The sequence below is a fragment of the Nicotiana tabacum genome, chromosome 7 (genome assembly GCF_000715075.1).
Source record: "Nicotiana tabacum cultivar K326 chromosome 7, ASM71507v2, whole genome shotgun sequence".
NCBI lineage: Eukaryota > Viridiplantae > Streptophyta > Magnoliopsida > Solanales > Solanaceae > Nicotiana > Nicotiana tabacum.
Genome location: NC_134086.1, coordinates 160,194,958 through 160,216,828, shown reverse-complemented (window position 1 = coordinate 160,216,828; position 21,871 = coordinate 160,194,958). Strand labels below are relative to the sequence as shown.

The following is a 21,871-nucleotide window of genomic DNA, read 5'->3' as shown; positions in this document are numbered from 1 at the left end:
TTCATTATAGCCCGCCACCTTCCCCAGTTCCTTGTGGTGGTCCTTTCCAGCATTCTACCTCTGGTCGTGGTATCTTGGTTCCCTCACCTTATCACTTGCCTGCATTTGTGGCTCCTACTCCCACTTCTACTACTGTGATTTGTCAGATTTATGATCTTTCTGGTCATATGGCACTTGCTTGTCCTCAACGCCATAACTACGCTTATATTGCTCCTAGTCTTCAGGCGAATATGGCAGCACTCTCATTGTTGTCCCCTCCAGACAAGAATTGGTACTTGGATTCTGGTGCAACCACACACATGACTAATGATTTGGGTAATCTCTCTTCCTTTTCTCCTGTTTCAAATGATTCCATCTTGGCTGGTAATGGTACTCATATTCTTGTTAATGGTGTTGGTTAACTTCTCTTTCTACTCCTTCTTGCTCCTTTACTTTGTCTCATGTTTTATATGTTCGCATCTTTGCAATAATTTATTATTTGTTCATCAATTTACCAAAGAAAATAATTGTGGTATTAACTTTCTTCCTTGGAGTTTTGATGTTAAGGATTTGGCGACGGGGAAAGTTCTGCATCACTCCCGCACTGATGGGCCTCTCTATCCTTTTCTGTCTTCCTCTGCATTGTCATCGTCTGCTCAACCATCAACTTTTGCTGCTCTACATGACTCTAGTTCTATTTGGCATCTGCGTTTGGGGCACCCAAGTCATATTGTCTTAGATTTACTTAGATTTAGAAAGTTAATTTCATTGTCTAGGCCTTTTTCTAATTTTTTTTTTTGTAATTCTTGTTTAAGCTCTAAACATTCGGCTTTGTCATTTTCTTTAAGTACTTCAACTACTTCTTATATTTTAGAGTTAATTCATCCTGATGTTTGGCAGTCCCCTGTGCCCTTAGTTAGTGGTTATCATTGTTATGTTCTTTTTATTGATGATTTCACTCGTTACACATGTATTTATCCTCTTCGTCATAAAAGTGATGTCATGTCTTATTTTACCCATTTTAAACTTCTTGTTGAAAATCAATGTGTGGGTCTATTAAAATATTTCATTCAGATGCGGGGGCGAGTATCAAAGTTCTTCCTTTATCTAATTTCTCCGCTCACATGGTATTCATCATCAATTATCTTGTCCTCATACACCTCAGTAAAATAGTGTAGCTGATCGTAAGCACCGTTATATCACAAATGTTGCTCGCGCTATACTTTTTCATACTCATGCCCCTCTTTCTTTATGGGTTGAAGCTTTTCTTATTGATGTTCATCTTATTAATCACCTTCCTTCTTCTTTCCTGGCTAAGCTCTCTCCCTATGAGAATCTATTTGGGTTTTCACCTAACTATACCATTTTAAAACATTTTGGGTGTCTTTTTTATCCTAATTTGCATTCTTATCGTTCTCACAAACTTGACTCACCTTCTTCTCCTTGCATGTTTTCAGGATACAATTCTAGTTACAAGGGATATCGAGGTCTACATCTTGATACTAATCGTGTCTATATTAGTCGCTCTGTTCGCTTTATTGAGCATTATTTTCCATATGCAAATTTATCTGCTTTTCTACCTCCTCGTTTTTCTGTGTCCTATATTCTCCTCCTTATACCTGCTGCATTACCTAGTCCTACGCCTACTGCACTCGAGTCTACTAGTTATGCCACTACTTCTGTGTCCCCCCTTTTTTTCCGGTTGAATCTCCTAGTTTATCTTCCCTTCTTCCTAGCTCCTTACACTTCTCTTCCTTGTTGTTGTCTAGTACTGATTCATGTCCTATATCCACCTCCACTATTGAGCCATCACTTTCAATCTCTGATTCTACTCATCCCATAATTACTCGATCTAAGTGTGGTGTGATTAAACCAAATCCGAAGTATGCTCTTAATTTTATGTCTTTTGAGCCTACTTGTTTCAGCTCTGCAACTAAGGATGCTAGATGGCGTAGTGTTATGGAGAAGAGTTCAATGCCCTACTTGCAAATCAGACGTGGTCTCTTGTTTCTCATCCATCTATTGTTAATGTTGTTGGCTACAAATGGGCCTATCGAGTTAAGCATAAGTCTAATGGCTCTCTTGATCGTTCTAAGGTAAGATTGGTAGCCAAGGGCTATACTCAGGCACCTGGTGTGGATTATGGTGAGACCTTGAGTCATGTTGTTCGTCCCACTGCTATATGCATAGTTGTCATTATTGCTATTTCTCGTGGTTGGTCTATTCATCAGTTCGATGTAAAAATGCATTTCTTAATGGTTATTTGCATGAGTATGTCTAGATGGAGCAACCACATGGGTTTATTGACTCTGTCCGACCAGACTATGTTTGCAAACTATATAAGGCATTATATGGTCTCAAGCAGGCGCCTTGTGCATGGTTTAGTCGATTTGGTTCCTTTCTACTATCACATGGGTTTCAGAATAGCCATGTAGATTCATCTATATTTGTTTATTCATCTGGTGGTCAATATCTTTTCTTGTTATTACATGTGGATGGTATCTTACTGACCGACTATGATCTTAGCTTAATATCCTGGTTTTCTAGATTAATTAACTCCGAGTTTTCTATTACTGATCTTGGTAATCTTCATTATTTTTTGGGTGTTCGCTTCACTCGGTTGGCGAATAGTTTGCATCTCTTTCAGAGTAAGTATGCTCAAGATATTCTTGATCGTGCTGGTTTGTTACAGTCCAAGCCTATCTCTACTCCATCTTCTTCTCGATCTGCCACTATTGAGGACTTTGCTATTGTTGATGGTACTTTATACCACAATCTAGTGGGTGTTTTACAGTATTTGACTCTAACTCGACCAAACATTGCCTTTGCGATAAATACAGCTAGTCAATACTCACATGCTCCTACTTCCGCTCACATTGCTGCTGTTAAATGCATTTTGTGTTATATTGCCGGTACTCTCGATTTTGGGTTGTTATTGAAATCAGTTACTACCTATTCTCTTAATGCATATTCGAATTTTGATTGGGTTGGTTGTCCTAATACTCATCGGTCTACCACTGGATCTCTGATTTTCTTTGGTTCAAATCTCATTTCTTGGTCTTCTAAGAAGCAATATATTGTCTCTCGCTCTAGTACCGAGGTTAAGTATCGTGCCATGGCTCACACTGTGGCTGAGGTATTATGGATTCAACAACTGCTACGGGACTTGCATAATTTTTCTCTCTGATGCGCCACTCGTCTTCTGTGATAATGTAAGTGCCTTATATCTTACGATGAATCCTATATATCATTATCATACAAAGCATCTTGTAGTTGATTTTCACTTTGTATGGGAACATGTAGCCTATGAATCTATTCTTGTTCGCTATCTTCCAACGGAGTGTCAACTAGTTGACATTCTTACCAAGGGCCTATCCTCTCATCGATTTAAGACTCTTCGAGGCAATCTTCACATGTTCCCACACTTGATTGAGGGGGCGTGATAATATACATGTATCTTTTACCATGTTAACCTAGGAATTGTTGTATATTACTCTTTTAAATAAGGGTATTCTTGTCTCTTACACTTATGTACTGCTTGATAAATACAATGACAATCCCGAAGCATTACTATGGGGCATTATTATATCAATTCTCCCATCTCATGGTCTTCTAAAAAGCAACGCTATGTTTCTCAGTTGTCTGCCGAGGTAGAATATAGAGATGTTGCTGCTACAACCTCTGTAGTTGTTTGGCTCACCAACTTGCTTCGTGAACTTCGCTTCACGTTGTCAAGTCCTACTCAAGTTCTCTGTGACAACATAAGCACTACTTACATTTGTTCCAATCCAGCTTTTCATAGCCATATGAAACATGTTGAAATCAACTTTCACTTTGTTCGTCAGCTTGTCTAGTCTAAAGTTTTCGAGGTACATCATCTTTATTCTGTGGATCAAGTTGCAGATATTTTTACCAAGTTGCTGCCCTGTTCTGCATTGCTACGTATTTATCCCAAGTTGGGTCTTGTTGACATAAGCCCCACCTTGCGGGGTGGGGGTGGGGTGGGGGGGTGTAAGGCACTCTTGACTAATGCCCTGTTAACATAGGAGATTTTGTACTAGTTTATCTGTATCTTTTTGTGTCTTTCTCTATCCTTCAGTTAACCTATTTTTTAGGAGTTTGTTAGGTTTATATCTCTTCTTATCCTTATGTATCTTTACGCATATTCTTCTGTATCTTTCTGGATGTAACTCTGCTCTATATAAAGAGCTTCTTTATTCATTCTGCAGCTTATACGCTTTATTGTGATGGTTTAAGATTTAAAAGTTGGGAAAATGTCCAAATTTGTTCATGAATAATGCGAAATGGTCGAGATTTATAGTTGTTAGTCTATTAACCCGGTTGTACATATTGGTTTTATAAATTGTGGTCTTATACGATAACAATTATTACAATGCCCCAATTTTAAATAAGTTAAGGTAAGTTATGTGAATCCATACTAACAATGTTTATAATTACTTTAAAACAATTGATTAACATGAAAAAATAAAACATTTATAAAGAAAACTGAATTACTCGAATAATATCAACTTCATTACATAATACACGTTGAAAAAGATTCAGTGGAATATTTACAAATACATACAAAGAAAAAATAATACTACAGTACGAACTAACGGGAGTTCAGGAAAATAACATCATCAATTACCGTAAAATAAATAAAAGGAAGTCACGTTTTTTTCTCTTTTTTTTAATAAGTTAAATAAGCTTTAAAAGAGATAGGTTGCTAATTTAAAATCTTAATATAATAGTAATAGATAAGAGAAAAAGTGAGGTGGCAAAAATGGCTTGGAGTCGCCCCCGTCACAAAACTCACAGCCAGCATTTGAAAGGTTAAGGTTCATTTCAGATTTATATTTTGTTTTCTTCCACTTATTTTTATTTATTGTATCTTTAGGATTTTTACTATGTCATGTGTTAGCGATTTTGAATATTATGCTGTAGTTGATCCTGACCATATATATTGATAACCAAAAGGTACTGTTTTCTTCTGCTTCTTCGTGTGTCATCAGTTAGGAGATTTTTATTTTCTCCAAAGTATTGCAACAACCAAAAGAAACAAGAAGTCGAGAGATGCAATCCCTGTCAAAAAAATTCTTTAGCACAAAATTAAAGGAATCATCATCATTTTCCCAACTGTGAATCCACATGAGAGGACTGTAGTATCACTTCTTCCTGACAAAAAAGGACAAAGAGTTAATAATGGAAATTGCTGTACAATAACATTATTGTGCTTCGTCAAGGTCACAGCCCACAGGTCACATCTTAAAATTCATTTGAATCATATGTAGTTAGTTTCCTTTAATAAAGTTATATATATATATATATATATTAAAGCAAGAAAGTTTGCATTGTGATTAAGCTAAGTTATAAGCTAATATAAAGCCACTTGACAATTTAGGAAAATATTTATTATAGTATTTAATTTAAATTAAAAGATAATATTTCTTTAATTTAAATAGAAAGATAGCAAATAAGATTCTTTTGAATCTGAATGGAAAGAAAGTTAAAATTGAATTGATTGATTAATTAATTAGGAAAACTGATCAACACATAAATGTTCCAATTCAAACGAGAGACTCAACGAGTGAGGCGAATTGTTCTAAAAAATGAGAAAGAATTTTTTGAAATTTGAGTTCACAACAGAAATAATAAAAAAACAAAAACGTGTTTGTTAATAGAAATAAGACTAAAAGAATCTAGGTTCGAACCCATATTCATAATTACCGAGTTGTTGGATCAAAACTTAACTTTCGTAACTACCTTAGGTGATCAACAGTGTTCACTTCTCCGTGTGCCTAAGACGTTAATTCAATAAATTTAAGTATAACAAATATGAAATTGAGATTTATATTATATTAGTAGTGATAACAGAAGACAGAAAATATAAATTGAAGCATCAACTTATATGGTGATTAATAAAGGAAAATTTGCTTAGGTGATAGAACATTTTCTTCAGCAATCAGTAAACTCAATGTTGAAATCAATCTATATTTATATTTATATATATTATACATATTAAAGGAATAATTTGCATTGTGACTAAGTTAAGTGGGCAGTGGCACGCTACTATAAAATTATTTGACAACTTTGGATAATATTTATAATCTATCTATATATCTATATTATATTAAAAGGAGAGTAGTGAAGCATGACATTAAGCCAAGTGGTAAGCTAAAAAAAAGCCACTTAACAAAAATTTGCTTAGGTGATAGAACATTTTCTTCAGCAATCAGTAAACTCAATGTTGAAATCAATCTATATTTATATTTATATATATTATACATATTAAAGGAATAATTTGCATTGTGACTAAGTTAAGTGGGCAGTGGCACGCTACTATAAAATTATTTGACAACTTTGGATAATATTTATAATCTATCTATATATCTATATTATATTAAAAGGAGAGTAGTGAAGCATGACATTAAGCCAAGTGGTAAGCTAAAAAAAAGCCACTTAACAATTTTAAGACAATATTAAAAATTTGTTATAAATGAAAACATAATTAATGGAAGTAGTAGTTCAATAAGAATTATTTTTTAATTATGATACAAATCTCTATTAGTAGTATAATTTAGTTAACATTTTTTTTATAGTTATGGTAGGGATGAAATAAATTATGGTAGGGACGAATTTTAGTTAATTGATCAAGCTTTGTAACTGACCTTATTTTGGTACAATATACATTACTGTATGTATCTTTAATTAAAATTTTATGCATAATTTAGTTATGGTAGGTATCCTTTTTGAAAAAGAATCAATTAAATTTTCGTTTTGTATCTTACACATTAATTTTAAGTTGAAATAGTAATTCTTTATTTAGTACAAACTTTGTATCTAACCTTATTTGGGTGCAGTATAAATTACTATAGGTATTTTTAATTAAAATTTTGTGTATAATTCAGTTATGGTAGGTATCTTTTTTTGAGAAAGAATTAATTAAATTTTTATTTTGTATCTTACACATTAATTTTAAGTTGAAATAATAATTTTTTATTTAGTACAAGCTTTGTATCTGACCTTATTTGTGAACGATATACATTACTATAGGTACCTTTAATTAAATTTTGTGCATAATTCAATTATGGTAGGAAAAATAATTAAATAGTTATATATATATATATATATATATATATATATATAATGAAGTTATATTAATGTTGACAATTCGGACAATAAATATTTTATACATAAATAAATATTTCTTAAAATAATAGTGAAAATATTGTTGCAATAATTAGAGTTTTTACGATTAATATTTGAATTGAGTATTGCTAGGTTAAGTTTGAAAGTATAAGATGATTTTTGAAAATGTGGTCCAATGGAGAAAATAGAAGAATAAGATATATTTGAATTTGAGATGGGACTTTTTTTTTAATATGATAAGAAAATTCATATTTAAGAATATGAACAATAGAGTCAAAGTTACTATTGAAATAATTTTTATTTATTATTTGTATTATATTAAAATGAATGTGATAAAAGTGGATATTATATTCAAGTAAACTAATAAAAAGCATATGACAACGTTAATAATATTGAGTATTGAATATACAATAGCAAAATGAGAAACAAACAGAGAAAAAAATCAAAATTTCTATCATAAAGAACAAAAAAGGATAAAACTTATTTAAATTTGATATAAAAAAGTTTTTTTTAAGTATGATAAAAAATGGTCATGATGTGGATAAGGCCACATAACTGAAGTTTAATAGATTAAAAAAAATTTAAAAAATCAAAATACTAATACTAAGAAATAGAAGGGAAATAAAATAGTTTAAAAAAAGTAATAAAGTAAATATATAATGCTTAAAAATATTATTAATAAATTTAAACTATTTGATAATTTGGGTATTAATTTTAAATAAAATAAATAATTATTTCAAGATTAAAAAAATCATACATCGATTTATATAATAATATTAAAGGATATAAACAGATTATGATATTAAATAAAGAGGCATGTTAATGAAAGCCACATAAGAAAATAAAATACTATATACTAGGTAACTTCATAGCAATAATAAAAAATTTAAAAATATTTAATATTAAAAATAGAAGGGAAAGACGATTGAACTTGAGATTTAGATTAAAATTATGATGAAACACTCAAACTATGGATAAGACTACAAAATTAAAGTTTTACTAGATAAAAAATTAAAAATTGAATAACAAATTAAAACTAAGGAAATACAAAATAAATATCTCGTGTGGGTAATTTTATGAACGAAAATTAAAGTCTATTTGTATCCTAACGTTAAAAGAGAAAGAAAATTTAATTACACGTGATACAAAAAACAATTATAAGAAAATTCAATAGATTTAAAATATAATAATAAAAAAATTATCTATTAATATTTTTAACTAGTTCAAAGTTATAACTTAAAATAAAATGTGATATTATATATTTTGTTTATTGGTAAAATATTAATGTAAAAAACTAATTAAAATTCATAGTAGGGAAGAGGATGTATAAAGAGGAAAATAGAGATAGTGTGAGAATATTTATACTTTGAATTAATTAAGTATAAGTATATTAAATAATTAAATAATACTCAAAAATATTATTGAAAGATTTAAATGAAAATAGAGTTCCAAGTAAGAGGATAAAAGTACAAAAATAAATTAAATTTTAGGAATAAAAAAATTTATATATATATATGTTTATCAAAAGGGTAATAAGTAAGATATCAAGTCAATTGGTAAGCTAATAAAAGATCACGTGAATATAACATTATTAAGTAATAGATAATGCAGTAACTATAAGCAAAGATAAAGAGAGAGTTGTTTTGGTGAAAATGTAGAAGGATAAGACTTATTCGAATTTGCGATGAAACATCAAGTGGTAATAAGAATTTTATTAAATAATATGCTTAAACAAGACATATCACAAACGTGATATGTTTAGTATTATTTAATATTGTCCACAAAATAAAATACAAGCACTAAATCAAGGAGTTAGATTGTTACAAATATAAAATAAAAATATAAATAAAAAGAAACATGTTATCTAGAAGTTTTAAATTTTAAAGTAATTCCAATAACTCAAATTATAATTTGATATTTGTGTCAGCGCATCGCGCGGGTACTAATACTAGTATATATTAAAGCAAGAAAGTTTGCATTGTGGTTAAGCCAAGTGACAAACTAATATAAAACCACTTGGCAATTTAGGACAATATTTATTATAGTATTTAATTTAAATTGAAAGATAATATTTTTTTAATTTAAATAGAAAGATAGTAAATAAGATTCTTTTGAATCTATATCTATATATATAATAAAGCAAGAAAAAAGTTTGCATTGTGGTTAAGCCAAGTGACAAACTAATATAAAACCACTTGGCAATTTAGGACAATATTTATTATAGTATTTAATTTAAATTGAAAGATAATATTTCTCTCTCTCTCTCTCTCTCTCTCTCTCTCTCTCTCTCTCTCTCTCTATATATATTACTAATCATTGTAATCCTTGAAGTAATTGAGTGAGAGTAGATTGTAATAGCACAAATCAATAAAACTACTGAAATTTAGCCTTAATTATCTTCTTTCAATTCTAGTTCATTACATAAGGAACACTAGATGCTTCTGGCACGTGCTAGCTGTAAGCACGTGATTTTTGCCCTATATGAGAATTACTCCCAAAAATTCCAAAAATAAAACAATTTTTTGTTTGTTTGCAATTGTTGTGAGTTTTGTGTTATTTTTCTTGTATTGTTTGCATTTGTCTGTGCATGTTTATTTGCTAAATTAATAAAAAATATAAAAATACGTCGCATTTGCGTTTAGGATTTAAGTTCACAATTATGAGTAATTAAGTTTGTTTTACAAGAATGAAAATTACAAAAATAGGCATCTTTTGCATTTTTAGCCTTTAATGTCCAAATTGCGTGATTGTATTTTAAATTGCCATTTTCATTTTATATGATAATTTTTGTTAGGAATTAATTAGTATTTTTAATAAGTTAATTTAGTTTATAACTTAATTTATAATTTTAGTTTTATTAATTAGAAAGTAAAAGAAAAGAGAGCAAAAAATATAAGGAAAATCGGATTGGGCCACCTTCTAATTTAAATCAACCCTGACCCAAATCAAATAACTCCACCGGGTCGACCGGACCCGGTCCGCCCCATAACCCAAACAAATCCCAACCCCCTTCTTCCATTTTTCATTTTTTCATTTTTTTGAAAAACCTAAACCTAAAAACCTAAACTACCCCCGCCCCCTCTCTTTCTCCTTCTTCTTCTCCAAACCACCCTCCCTTCACCTTCTCCAGCCGAGCTCGAGCTCGAGCTCAACCATGGCTACCCTTCCCCCCGACTCTTCTCCTTCAACACACACACACACGCACGAGCAGCCCCACGACCATCCTTCATCTTCTTCGTCTTCGACAACTCTAGTCGAGCTCGAGCCCGTCAATGGCGACCCTTTCACCTTCTTCTGCTTCGTCTTCACGTCGCCATGGACGCAGCAGCTGCCCCGTCGTCCATCTTCCTCAGCTGAACGACCAGCCATGAACTACCCCCCTCCTGCTTCGTCTTCCAGCCGTGAACAACACACACAGCGCCACCAATACACCACCCAGATCCGCCATCGTTTCTGCTACGTGAAGCAGCCCAACGACCACGACAGCCTCCAGCCATCGACGGACTGCCCAGCGCCGCCACTGTTGCGTGCAGCTTCACCAGCTGCTTCATCTCCTCGTCGTCAACCTCTCGTCTTCGTCATCCGGTTCATGGTCGTCTTTCGTCATCCGGTTCGTGGTCGTCTTCGTCGTCCAGTTTCGTTGCCTAAAATCAACCGGAAAATATACAAAATTTTCGGGTAGATTCGAGTTGTTTTGGTTTCAAAGTTTCCGGGCAGATTGGTTTCCATTTGAGTTCGTCGTTGTTCCGATCCGGTTAGTTGGTTTAAGTTTCATTACTGTCCGTATTTTGCTTGATATTCTCGGATCCGAAATCAGTGTATGTTTGTTTCTTTCTTGTTCGTGGTTTATCGTTTCTTTATTATTTCTTCAGTTTGTTTTTATTCATTTAAAAGAATTTTTAGTTTTAATATAGAAGTGTGTTAGTTTGATAACTTGAATCCTTCATCTTGGTTGCAATATTGTTAGATTTAGTTTGAGGTTCAATTGATTATTGAGTTTAGTGATTTGAATCTGTTTATTTATTCCGTTTAAGTTTAATTTGAATTTGAACTCAATGATTTGAATATACTTGTTTGTTGTTGTTGAATCTGAAGGTAGGCCAAACATGGCTTACTTCTTTTTCACAAGGGATATCTTGTAGGGAAAGTCGATTCCCATATTCGAGGCAGCTAACCATGGCACGGTAGCTAGGGATTTTACCTACGTAGATGATATAGTGAAGGGTTGTTTGGCAGCATTGGATACTGCGGAGAAGAGCACTGGAAGTGGTGGGAAGAAGAAAGGCCCTGCTCAATTGCGGGTGTTTAATTTGGGGAACACATCCCCTGTCCCGGTTTCTGATCTTGTCAGCATTTTGGAGAGGTTGCTAAAGGTGAAGGCTAAGAGATTGGTGATGAAGTTGCCAAGGAATGGGGATGTGCAGTTTACTCATGCGAATATAAGTTCGGCCCAGAGGGAGCTTGGATATAAGCCTAGTACCGATCTGCAGACGGGATTGAAGAAATTTGTTCGATGGTACCTCAATTACTATGGTAATGGAAAGAAGAGTGCCCAGTGATACATTCTTTCGATTGTGCGGTAGGATCCTACCATTCAATTCTTGTTCATTTTGATTCTTATGATTGTTTTTAAAAGCATCACCGATTGCTGCCCTACTTTCTTGCTTTCTATATCTTGATGATGAAGCACATCAGATCCCCTGATGATGAAGTCTTGTGGTGGATGCACATTGGTTGCTTCAAAATGGAACCTGAAACAAACTTTTGTTACTTTTGGAATGTAATTGTTGTAGTTTTATCAATTTAGGATTCATGACTGATAGACCACTGCTGATTGATGGACAGTGGACATGTATCATCTTTTGTTAAATTCTAATAAACATAGCACACGATAGTTCCACATTTGTGTTCTTCCATAGATTTATTTGGTTAGGACATTTCTGAGATCATGCTTTTACATGAATGCTGAGGTTGTATATTTCTTATTTTGGCAGTTAATATAGGATTATGTACTTTGTGATTCTATATTTCGTGGTTTATTATTGGAAGCTGCTTATGTAGACTCATTAGAATAAGATTATTTCCATTGTTCTTTTCCCTGTTTGTTAGATAGATTATTTCCATTGTTCTTTTCCCTTTTCGTTAGAAGGATTATTTCCATTGTTCTTTTCCCTGTTCGTTAGAGAGTTTCTTTATGGGAAAAGGGGGCAGAGAATAGGAAGCACCATTTAAAACTAAAAAGTAGTATATTTCAGAAGAGGTAGGTTACTCCAAGATATGTAAAAATGGATGAAGTAGGGAAATCGGAAGACTATAGAATGATATCTTCATGCTGTTAGAAGCTAGAAGAGAAACCCCAAATCCAGCTTCTGTTTTTCCTTTCCTTTTGAGTATGCAACTCCCTAGCGCTCAACTTCCCTTTGAGGTTGCAACTCCCTAACGCTCAACGAGAAAACTAGCTAGTACAGGATCAAGGAGATAAAATTTGCCCTTCATCTCCTCCTACGTACTTTTATATTTTTATGTCTGCAAGCTAGAATAACTTCTGCTTTTTGGAAAATCTTCAGTAGTAACACGCAAACACTAAACCGTCAAGATATGTGCTATAGGAAATTTAACTTTCACAATCTTGCTTATGTTTATATTGTACTAAACCTTGTTTGATGGCTCTTACACATTATATATCTGGTCCTTTCAAAACGGTCAGAACTTATTTTTACTCTTCCTCCGAAAGAGTAGGGCATAGTAGCATGTATGATCAACTTGCAGCTCTACCTTCTGTTAACTTGTAAGTGTGCTTATTTTACAAATATGCATGTTTCATTGATTTTTGGATAATAGCGGCACTGATTCAGGTTGAAGAAGCTGAAATACTCTTGAATGGCTCTGAACATGTGGTGTTTGATGAGGTTTATGTTGTATTATAGGTTTATAGTTCTTATAGGGAGAAACTGAGTTCATCTGCACTTTGTTTATTCTATTTCATTTCATGAGATATCTTTACGGAAATCTCAGGTTGAGCACTAACAGTGAAAGCTCTTCCCAAATTTCATTCTTTTCTGAGCATTTACAAACATTTGGAATTCTGGAGTCTGTAGCTAGAGCTTTCCTTGGATTTCTTTTCCTTTCTACCAATTTTCAGACGTTTGGAATAGCATTTGTGACATCTGTAGCGTTGTCATGAATCTTGTTATTTTCAGTTTGCACATCATGCTATGTATTAAGATTTGGTTTAATAGTTTGCATATCAAGCATAACCGTGTACATGATAAAATGGTAAATCCTCTTTTCTGCCAGAGTAAAATATATAGTACTTAGTAGTATCATATAATGTTTTTATTTTGGAGTCGCTTGTAAGATCAATTTTGACAGTTTGCTGCAAAATTGTTAACCGACAATTCTTTTTGCGTTGTTATCTACTATTGACATTCCCAACACCTTCTCCCTTTGACAGATGGAATTATCCTTTCGTAACCCTGCTTTAGTGTCTTGGTAGCCACATTTTGTTGCATGATTCGCGGCCTATTCATTTGACGATATCTTAGACACTTTGGTAACTCTCTTTCTTCCCTCAGAATGGGGACGGTGGGTATTATTATTCTACTGCTAGCCCTTTCCTTCCTGCCCTCAATGCACGATAAACCAACCTGACTTTGGTGCAGTAGTATAAAGGCTATACAACACAAGGTTTGTCGTAGACGAGTTGGAATATTTATTGTGAACAAAATCTGGTATTAGAATCTTATTGTGATCAAACTCTAGTATTAATATTAAATAGAGAGAAACAGACCCGTTAATTACCGATTTTCCAAATTGTAAACAAGGGACATCTCCATTGTCCAAAAAATCAATAAATGAACCAACTTCTAGGATGCTTTTTTTGCCAGTTATTCTTTTCTGCAATCTTCTGTCACAATGTTTACATGCATTTGAGCGTTAGGCACTGCAGATATTACTTAATTTTCGAGAAACCATTTCATAAACCAAACCCATGACACGTTTTCAACTTAATATTGTTATTCATGCAAGCCAAGCCACTTCATAGATTAAACATTCCATGTCAGTCTGGCGGATAGAAAGCTGCATATATGCTTCTGCTTCAAGCAGAGTTAACCAAAAGAATTTGATAACAATACAGTCAAACCTCTATAACATCCTTATATAACAAAACTTCACTATAAAAGCCAGTTTTTTTTCGGAACCAAATTTCATGTTGTATTACAATATATGTTCTCTATAACAACAATTCGTTATAACATCCAAAAATATTCGGAACAAAGGAGACTGTTATAGAAAGGTTTGACTGTATATCAAAGCTGCAATGCAGATGCGTCTGATCACCAAACTAGTCATAGTTAAGTCTCATATCTGATTTAAAAGGATCTACTTGTTCTTCCAGAAATACATAGAAAAGAATAAGTGCAACAAATCAGCTTTCATTTCTTCTTGCAAAAGGGAAGTTAACCTTCGTTTGCTCAGACGTCAAGACCTTCATTTCACTAAACATTCTTTTCCTTTTGGGGGAAATACATTAAAATTAGTAATCAAATCACAATGATAGTAAGATTTAATCTCATGGTGGAAAAGTGGGTAATAGTAAGGAAAATAGCGAAGAACAAAGAGCATTATGACCTGCTACAAATTTCTTTCGTTCTTTTTTCTCCAGGGGGTGGAGGGTAGGTGCAGTGCAAGGGAGTAAGAAGAAAGAAGGATGCAAAAGGGAATGAAGGAAAAAAGTGACATATTCCAATTTATAAAGGCAAAGGTTTTCTATCTGGCCATGATTCTACTTTCTCAAAATACCTCACAGGCACGGTACCATCAAATCCCTCCGTCAAGATAACTCTGTTGTCTGAGATATAAAGCTTCATCCCATCTGAAGCAATGCATAGCAGTGAGAAACAGGGAAAAGTAGAATTTTTGAATTTTCATCACTTCCACGCAAGTATCAACTTATGAATATGTTCTCTTTGTGATTTCAAGGTTAGTTTTTGAATCTAGAAAGAATATATAAATAAGCTAAGACTTCACTCTCAATACAGAGAGTTAGAATATCGTTTCCTGTCATCTCACTGCAGATATTACTTATTTCTTGAGAACCCATTATAAGTTCTAATACGTTCAGTCTCTAACTAATACCTTATTCGATTCCATTTTATTGGAGTATGATAATACTTTAGAAAAACTTGACTAGAATTCAAAAATCGAAACAGTTACCTTCCAAAGCTCTTCTCACATCAAGAAATATGAGGACATTAACATCTCGCCTCATTCCTGGTCAGAGAAAAAGATTATTCGGTTACCCAAGAAACCAAGTATATTGAAGTTCAGGTGAACTGTCTAAAATCAAGAGTTTGTTGTTGGTAGAGGAAGATACAGAAGGTCAAAGATAAAGAATGATATGCATAAGTTTATACATGGGTCAGAAAGCACAACAATTAAGAAATCGCAGGAAATGATTCTTAGAAATGCACCATGTCGGGATTCTACTAGATCAATACTGTATCTTTGATGGTACAGTTGAGAAATTTGTGTGTTACAGGGATTATTCATGCCATGAGAAACAGTAATCGGTGCAAGTGGATTTATGACATTAGCATAAAATACAATGAAATATAAATTGTGATAATACATAATAGCAACAGATACAAGATCCTATGAGATATCTTACCACTAATTACCTCCCCATCTGTTGGCAAGCCACATGAGAAATGAACATGTAACCTTTTCATCCGTTTGAGTCCATGCTCCAAAATTGATTCCAAATTCTTCTTATAAGTGCCATGTACACAAACTGCATTGCCACAAACGAAAATCAAGACACCAGAGACAGAAAATTCTCAAGTAAGACCCAGGGGACATTGATATAAAAATTATTGTTCAGCACGAGATGAGGAAGTGATCTCAATTTATAGACACAATTAATGAATTGAGGTCAAGACCCACCCTTTTTTATGTTGGGAAAACAAGAACCTAAAAATGAAACTTGAAGAGTTTTCTGAACTTACATTAAACATGTATTGAGTTCAGGATCACCCCTTTTCTGGTCGACATTACAATATACAAAATGAGAATTTGAAAATGAAACTCTGAATTTTTGTACTCATACATTATACATTTATTAACATTAATACTCAGATTTTAGCACTTTATACAAAAAAAAATTACTCCGATTTTAGTATTTGCTACTACATTGAAAAGCATGATCTTTTCGGGAAAATTATCAACAATATAAAATTGTTGACAGTTAAGTTGCAATAGAAGGAATACATGGCAGTTTGACATTGTGCAAGATCCAAATTTATTCCTTTTAGCCCTATGACCAATCAACCCGCACCCCCATGATGCTGAACGGGTGCTTAGAATTTATAAAACAGTTCAAATAGTAGCCCAGACAGACTCCAAATAAGAGTGATTTTTCCTATGAAAAGAGAAATATTCCAACTAAGGTATTTATAAGTGTTATTAAATGCACAAAATTCACTTTACCTGGAACTTCGTCAGCTGAAAGGATCGGTTTTAATAAGCTCTGAGTTTCAACTATCTGCTAAGAGACATAAAAACTCAGAGAAAAAAATTGCCAACTCAAAGATTATGAACTGATATTGGGTAAAGGGCACATATATGTTATTTTCATTTGCAGTGTCAGACTTTGTAAATGAATACAGTATAGTTGACATTGAAAAAAACAACTGCTGGTCATTTGAAGTTTCTACAAGAATAAAAACATAAACGCCAATCTAGTCATAAAAAATAGAAAGAACTAAAAACTTGGACATCAACTATGTTCAAAAGAACAGAAGAAGCAGTACATAGTTGTGCAAAAAAAAAGAATAAATATTTGACATACTCAGTAAACGAGAAGAAGAAGCTGGATCTATTTATACAAAAGTAATTTTGATGTCAACCCTGTTCAGAATAAAGAAGAAGAACAACAAAGAACATTGGAGTCTCCTCGACTGGAACAATATATTTTCAGCTACTAACGATGACATTGCTAACTTGTGGGCCACAGAAGTCTGTTGGATTTCTGCTATACCATTACTTTAGTTTATCATACAAGGGAAAAACACATATGAGAAGGGTCTGCATATCATGAGATACTTTTCAATAACGAAAAGATGAAATTGGAATTTTTAGAAACATGAGTAACATACCGATGCACTGAGAATTTTATAATAGTGTTCCATTTGTAATACAAAATATACAGAGAATTAATTTTTACTTTGTATAAGGTTGGCCTGAGATAAATTAAATAAAAAAAACACAATAAGTGAGAATCTTATAGCTGGCCCCAACTTATTTGGGACTGAGGCGTAGCAGTTTATGAGTAAGATACGGATGCACTGAGAATCTCATAATAGTGTTTCATTTGTAATACAAAATTATTAGGAACAATAATGGTGTAATTGCTTGCACTAAATGAAGTATGCTTATAGGCACTTCCCTAACACACTTTCTAAAGTGCACGAATTGAAGGAAAATCCATGTTTAATCTCTCACTTTCCAGTATTCATTCTCCTTCTCCTTCTCTTCTCATCCCCAAACATATTGAGACTTTACCTCTTCATTCATCAAAAGTCCACGAATTTGTCCAGCTATAGTGGAAGACTGGAAGTACCCACCAGAGGCTCCTCCCTCTGAATGACCTAATTTATTGATTTCCAACATAGTTCTGCTCGAAATAGAAAAGGAAATGACATTATTCCACTTTAAGGAGGGAACGTACCTTTACTGTGTGGCCCTGGTTAGCACGTATCAGAAGCTCTCCATTCTCTTCCAACAGGCCGAATCTTTGCTTGTTATCGTTCCGTACTGCCTATAAAAATACAACGAAAACCAGTTCACCCAACTGAAAGAAAGGAAGTTCATTCAATGAAAAGCCAGCATTTGTTTTCCAGTTAGGACCAGAAGGTATAGCTCTTTTTCAACTAAATTGACTCGAGAACCATTTGCAATCCAAGGAATAAACAGATCAGAGTTTTCGGCCTCATTTGTTTGCACTTAATGGATGTCTGAATCTTAATCATCCAGATCAAAGACATTAAGTGTGTTTGTTTTTAAAGTCTGAATCTTAATTAATCAGATCTTAATCATTAAGTGTGTTTGTTTTTTTACTTCACAACCACTTAGCGGGTCTGAATAGGTCTGTATGATTAAGATCTATAACAGAGACTTAATTTTATTAAGATGCTATCACATATTCATTATTAATTGCTGCCATTGCCTACCATTATCAACTACCACTATACTCCACCACCCCACCACCACCACCATCATCCTCAATTATAGTCGCCATCATTATTGACCATCACCACCTGCTATCCCCACCATTCCGACCACTGTCATTCTCACCCACAATCAACACTCATCCACCTCAACTACCACAACTGACCACCCCATCACCATCAACAACCACAGCCGGCACTGCCCATCATTATAACCTACCACCACCCACCCACCACCTTCCTCAGTCACAACTACTACTACCACCCCCAATTATTAGCTATAACCACCCATCACCACCATCCTCAATCATAATCGCCACCACTACCAATCACTACTAGCTACTAGCATGAACCACCATCATCAACCAAAACTACCACCAACCACCACCTCTAGTCGGCATTCACCTGTTAGCCATCACCATCAACAACTATCATATTTAGAAAAACTATATATTTTATTGATAGAATATTAGATTAGTTAGTACTTCATTTGAATTTTATGTTTATTAATTTTCAAATAAAGATAAATTTTATGCATTTAGATGTTAAAAATCAAACAGTCTTAATTATTTCTATCCAGATCTTAATACACATCTTAATATATTCAGATGTGTATTCAAATTCAGATGTCTTAATCGTAATACACATCTTGATATTCAGATGTGTATTCAGATTCAGACGTCTTAATCTTAAAAAAACAAATGAGGACTTCGTCAACCTCATACAAGAAATGGAGGCAACAAATTAAAGGAGCACAAGGCTTCACATAACTAACCTCTTTGACATCATCAACAGTGTGTGACCTCAATGGGACATTGGCAAATGTTTTTAAGTTTAGCTTTAAAAGATCCTGCACCTTCACATACCCATCATTCCTCATATTCAAGTTTAGCTCAGAGGCCATGTGCCGCAAAATGCGTAAGTTTAAACAACAGTTGCAACATTACAGAATATTCGAAATATCATATTTGGTTTAGGCAAAGTTTGGTTTTTGATAAGAGAACTTAGAAAGTTTAAAACAAGTGACACTTGGTACTTAACGAACTATAGTTTCAAACACTACAGTATGTACATACCCTTAATCCCTAGAAGCCTGGAACTAATCACTTCCAATGATCATCATAGCTAGTCAAAATTTTCTAAGTATTATTTTTTTCCTTTATTAACTCCTTTTCCCCTCCCCCTTAGTTTCACAAAGCATTGCTGGTTAGAGAGGATTCGTAAAGCTAAAGCCAACTAATTGGGATTACTGTTCTGTTGATTAACTGCTTGTACTATCATATGTCACAAGAAGAAGGATAGTCTATCTACATGAATTACTGAAATCATCGGCACCTGACCTGAATAGAGGAAATGTAAACAGATGATTCATACAGCGCACCCAACTAATTTGGAATTGAGGCTTTTTGTTGATTAATTTACTACCATGGCGTCACATAACAAAAAAAATCAATACCAAAAGCCTGAAAGAAGAAATACATAGTGATAAACGTACAAGAGTCTCCCAAGAGCATCAATTTTATCTTTGCCGGAGCTGGCAGCAGCACCGCCACGGCCTCCTGATCTTTCGTTATTGTCCCATCCTCTCCCTCTTCCTCTACCACCGCTGCCATTGATTCAGAACCATAATTTTCCAATTCAAGATTGAAACTTTACAGAGAATTACTCAGCAAAAGAAGAAGAAAACATATTACCTTCGATTGGAATGAGCAAAGGCAGAGGAGGAGGAGGATGAAGAAGGTTTGTGGAAACCCGTGTTGTCCATTGAAGAAGTAAAAGCAGGGAAACGACAGAGCAGAGAAGTGGAGAGGAAGGATGTCAAAGGGGGTGAAGGAAGAGAAAAGATGCGGCAACGTACAAGTCGCAAACTGGAGGTAGTCAGTCGAGAAGTGAACATATGGAATAAGCTGGGGAAACCAATTGGGTTAGTGGGTCAAAGCTCCAATTAGCTCTCTGAGATTTCTCTTATGGCGTTCCTCTATTAACCGTTTTGAATTCAAAGACCGTATAGATTGTTGTGGACAACTTTTAAGGACCTTTACATTAACCTATTCTTATCCCAAATTTTATTACATAATACTTGCATAAATTAAGCATCTATTAGTAACACAATTTTAATATTGTTATAAAATAAAAGTAATGCAGTAAAATGTAAATAAGAAGAGATAGAAAGAAAGGGAAAAATGTTTTCTTTTTTCATTTTGGTGTATTTTTCCATTGCAATTATATGGCCTTTTATAGACATAAAAGGTAAAGATGATGGACATAAAGTAGGAAATTTAATCTTTAAGTTATTCACAACATGGGCAACCAATATAACATCCAATGTAGTATCCAAAGTAGTATCCAATGTACAAACTATTCATAACACTCCCCCTTGGATGTCCATGTAAGATAATGTGCCTCATTAAAAACTTACAAAAAACATATTGGGATGTACATAGTTATTTATAATATGCATTGCTTGCTGCCTTATTAAAAACCTTACCAGGAAAACCCAGTGGGACAAAACCTTGGTTAAGGAAAAGAGTGCAGCGTGTAGTTACTCCCCTGAAGAAAAATCACTTAATGTCTCGAAGACGACGCATTCCAATCTTATTTATCAGCTTTTCAAATATTGAGGTTGGTAACGCCTTAGTGAACAGATCAGCCAAATTGTCACTTGAACGAACTTGTTGTTCATCTATTTCACCATTCTTCTGAAGATCATGAGTGAAAAAGAATTTCGGTGAAATGTGTTTTGTTCTATCTCCTTTGATATATCCTCCTTTCAATTGAGCTATGTGTTACACCTCCTTTATCTTACCTACACCCGCAAGGGCGCAAAAGAGTTTTTCCATTTAAAGGACAATCAGAGCGGGATTTACTTATTAATTAATTCAGAGTCGCCACTTGAGAGATTAATAGTGTCCCAAGTCACCGGCTGAATCCCGAACCGAGGAAATTTATGACTCTGTTAACAGTCTGCATACCAGAAATCCGAGTAAGGAATTCTGTTAACCCGGAAGAAGGTGTTAGGCATTCCCGGGCTCCGTGGTTCTAGCACGGTTGCTTAACTGTTGTATTTGATTTTATCTGATTTTAATACATGCTAGCTTATGCGCCTTTTACTTGAGAAACCGCTTATTATCATTATTTATTTTAAAAGAATTGCAACGTCGTGAAAACGCGTTTCGAACCACGTCGCAATCAATGCACCCGTGGTTATCAACACGTTTCGACTTCGTCGAGACTTAGATTTGGGTCGCATCAATGCACACCCGAGTTTATGAATTAGGTACCACAGCTACGTCACGGGAACCGTACCCGTAGCTATGATGAATTATTTAAAATGCGCCTAAAGCAAATACGGATGTTCAAAGGTGTTTTCTATACTGAGTTAATATTAATGTGAGGGCCATGTCTTGACCGATATTCAAAGAAGTAAGGTTCAACCAAATGTCTATGAAATTGGCTCTTAATCAAATATAATGCCGAATTCATTTTAAAAGGAAGGCAGTTTGGACCTTCTTTAA

General features: G+C 33.9%; 1 protein-coding gene and 1 long non-coding RNA gene across 2 annotated transcripts; one reads left to right on the top strand and one right to left on the bottom strand.

Moving 5' to 3' along the window:
- Window positions 1-10,146: 10,146 nt before the first annotated feature.
- On the top strand, window positions 10,147-12,028 carry LOC142161903 (uncharacterized). The gene is made up of 2 exons (XR_012693628.1): window positions 10,147-10,882; window positions 11,224-12,028. It is a non-coding gene; the product is annotated as an uncharacterized LOC142161903 (long non-coding RNA).
- Window positions 12,029-14,261: 2,233 nt separating this feature from the next.
- On the bottom strand, window positions 14,262-20,361 carry LOC107773662 (uncharacterized). The gene is made up of 8 exons (XM_075217952.1): window positions 20,051-20,361; window positions 19,851-19,962; window positions 19,132-19,278; window positions 17,858-17,947; window positions 16,618-16,672; window positions 15,800-15,922; window positions 15,346-15,402; window positions 14,262-15,004 (listed from the first exon to the last, which is right to left on the bottom strand). Exons 1-8 carry the CDS (start codon window positions 20,251-20,253, stop codon window positions 14,880-14,882), a joined length of 912 nt encoding a protein of 303 aa, XP_075074053.1. The 5' UTR covers window positions 20,254-20,361; the 3' UTR covers window positions 14,262-14,879.
- Window positions 20,362-21,871: the final 1,510 nt, after the last annotated feature.

Bases quoted from the DNA above. Each gene is read 5' to 3' on its own strand.
- LOC107773662 (XM_075217952.1), bottom strand. From the start codon at position 20,253: ATGTTCACTTCTCGACTGACTACCTCCAGTTTGCGACTTGTACGTTGC. The intron at 17,948-19,131 runs GTTAGTTATGTG...GTATTTTTATAG, and splicing joins CTGTTGATGATGTCAAAGAG to GCAGTACGGAACGATAACAA. The intron at 15,923-16,617 runs GTAAAGTGAATT...GTGGCAATGCAG, and splicing joins TTCAGCTGACGAAGTTCCAG to TTTGTGTACATGGCACTTAT.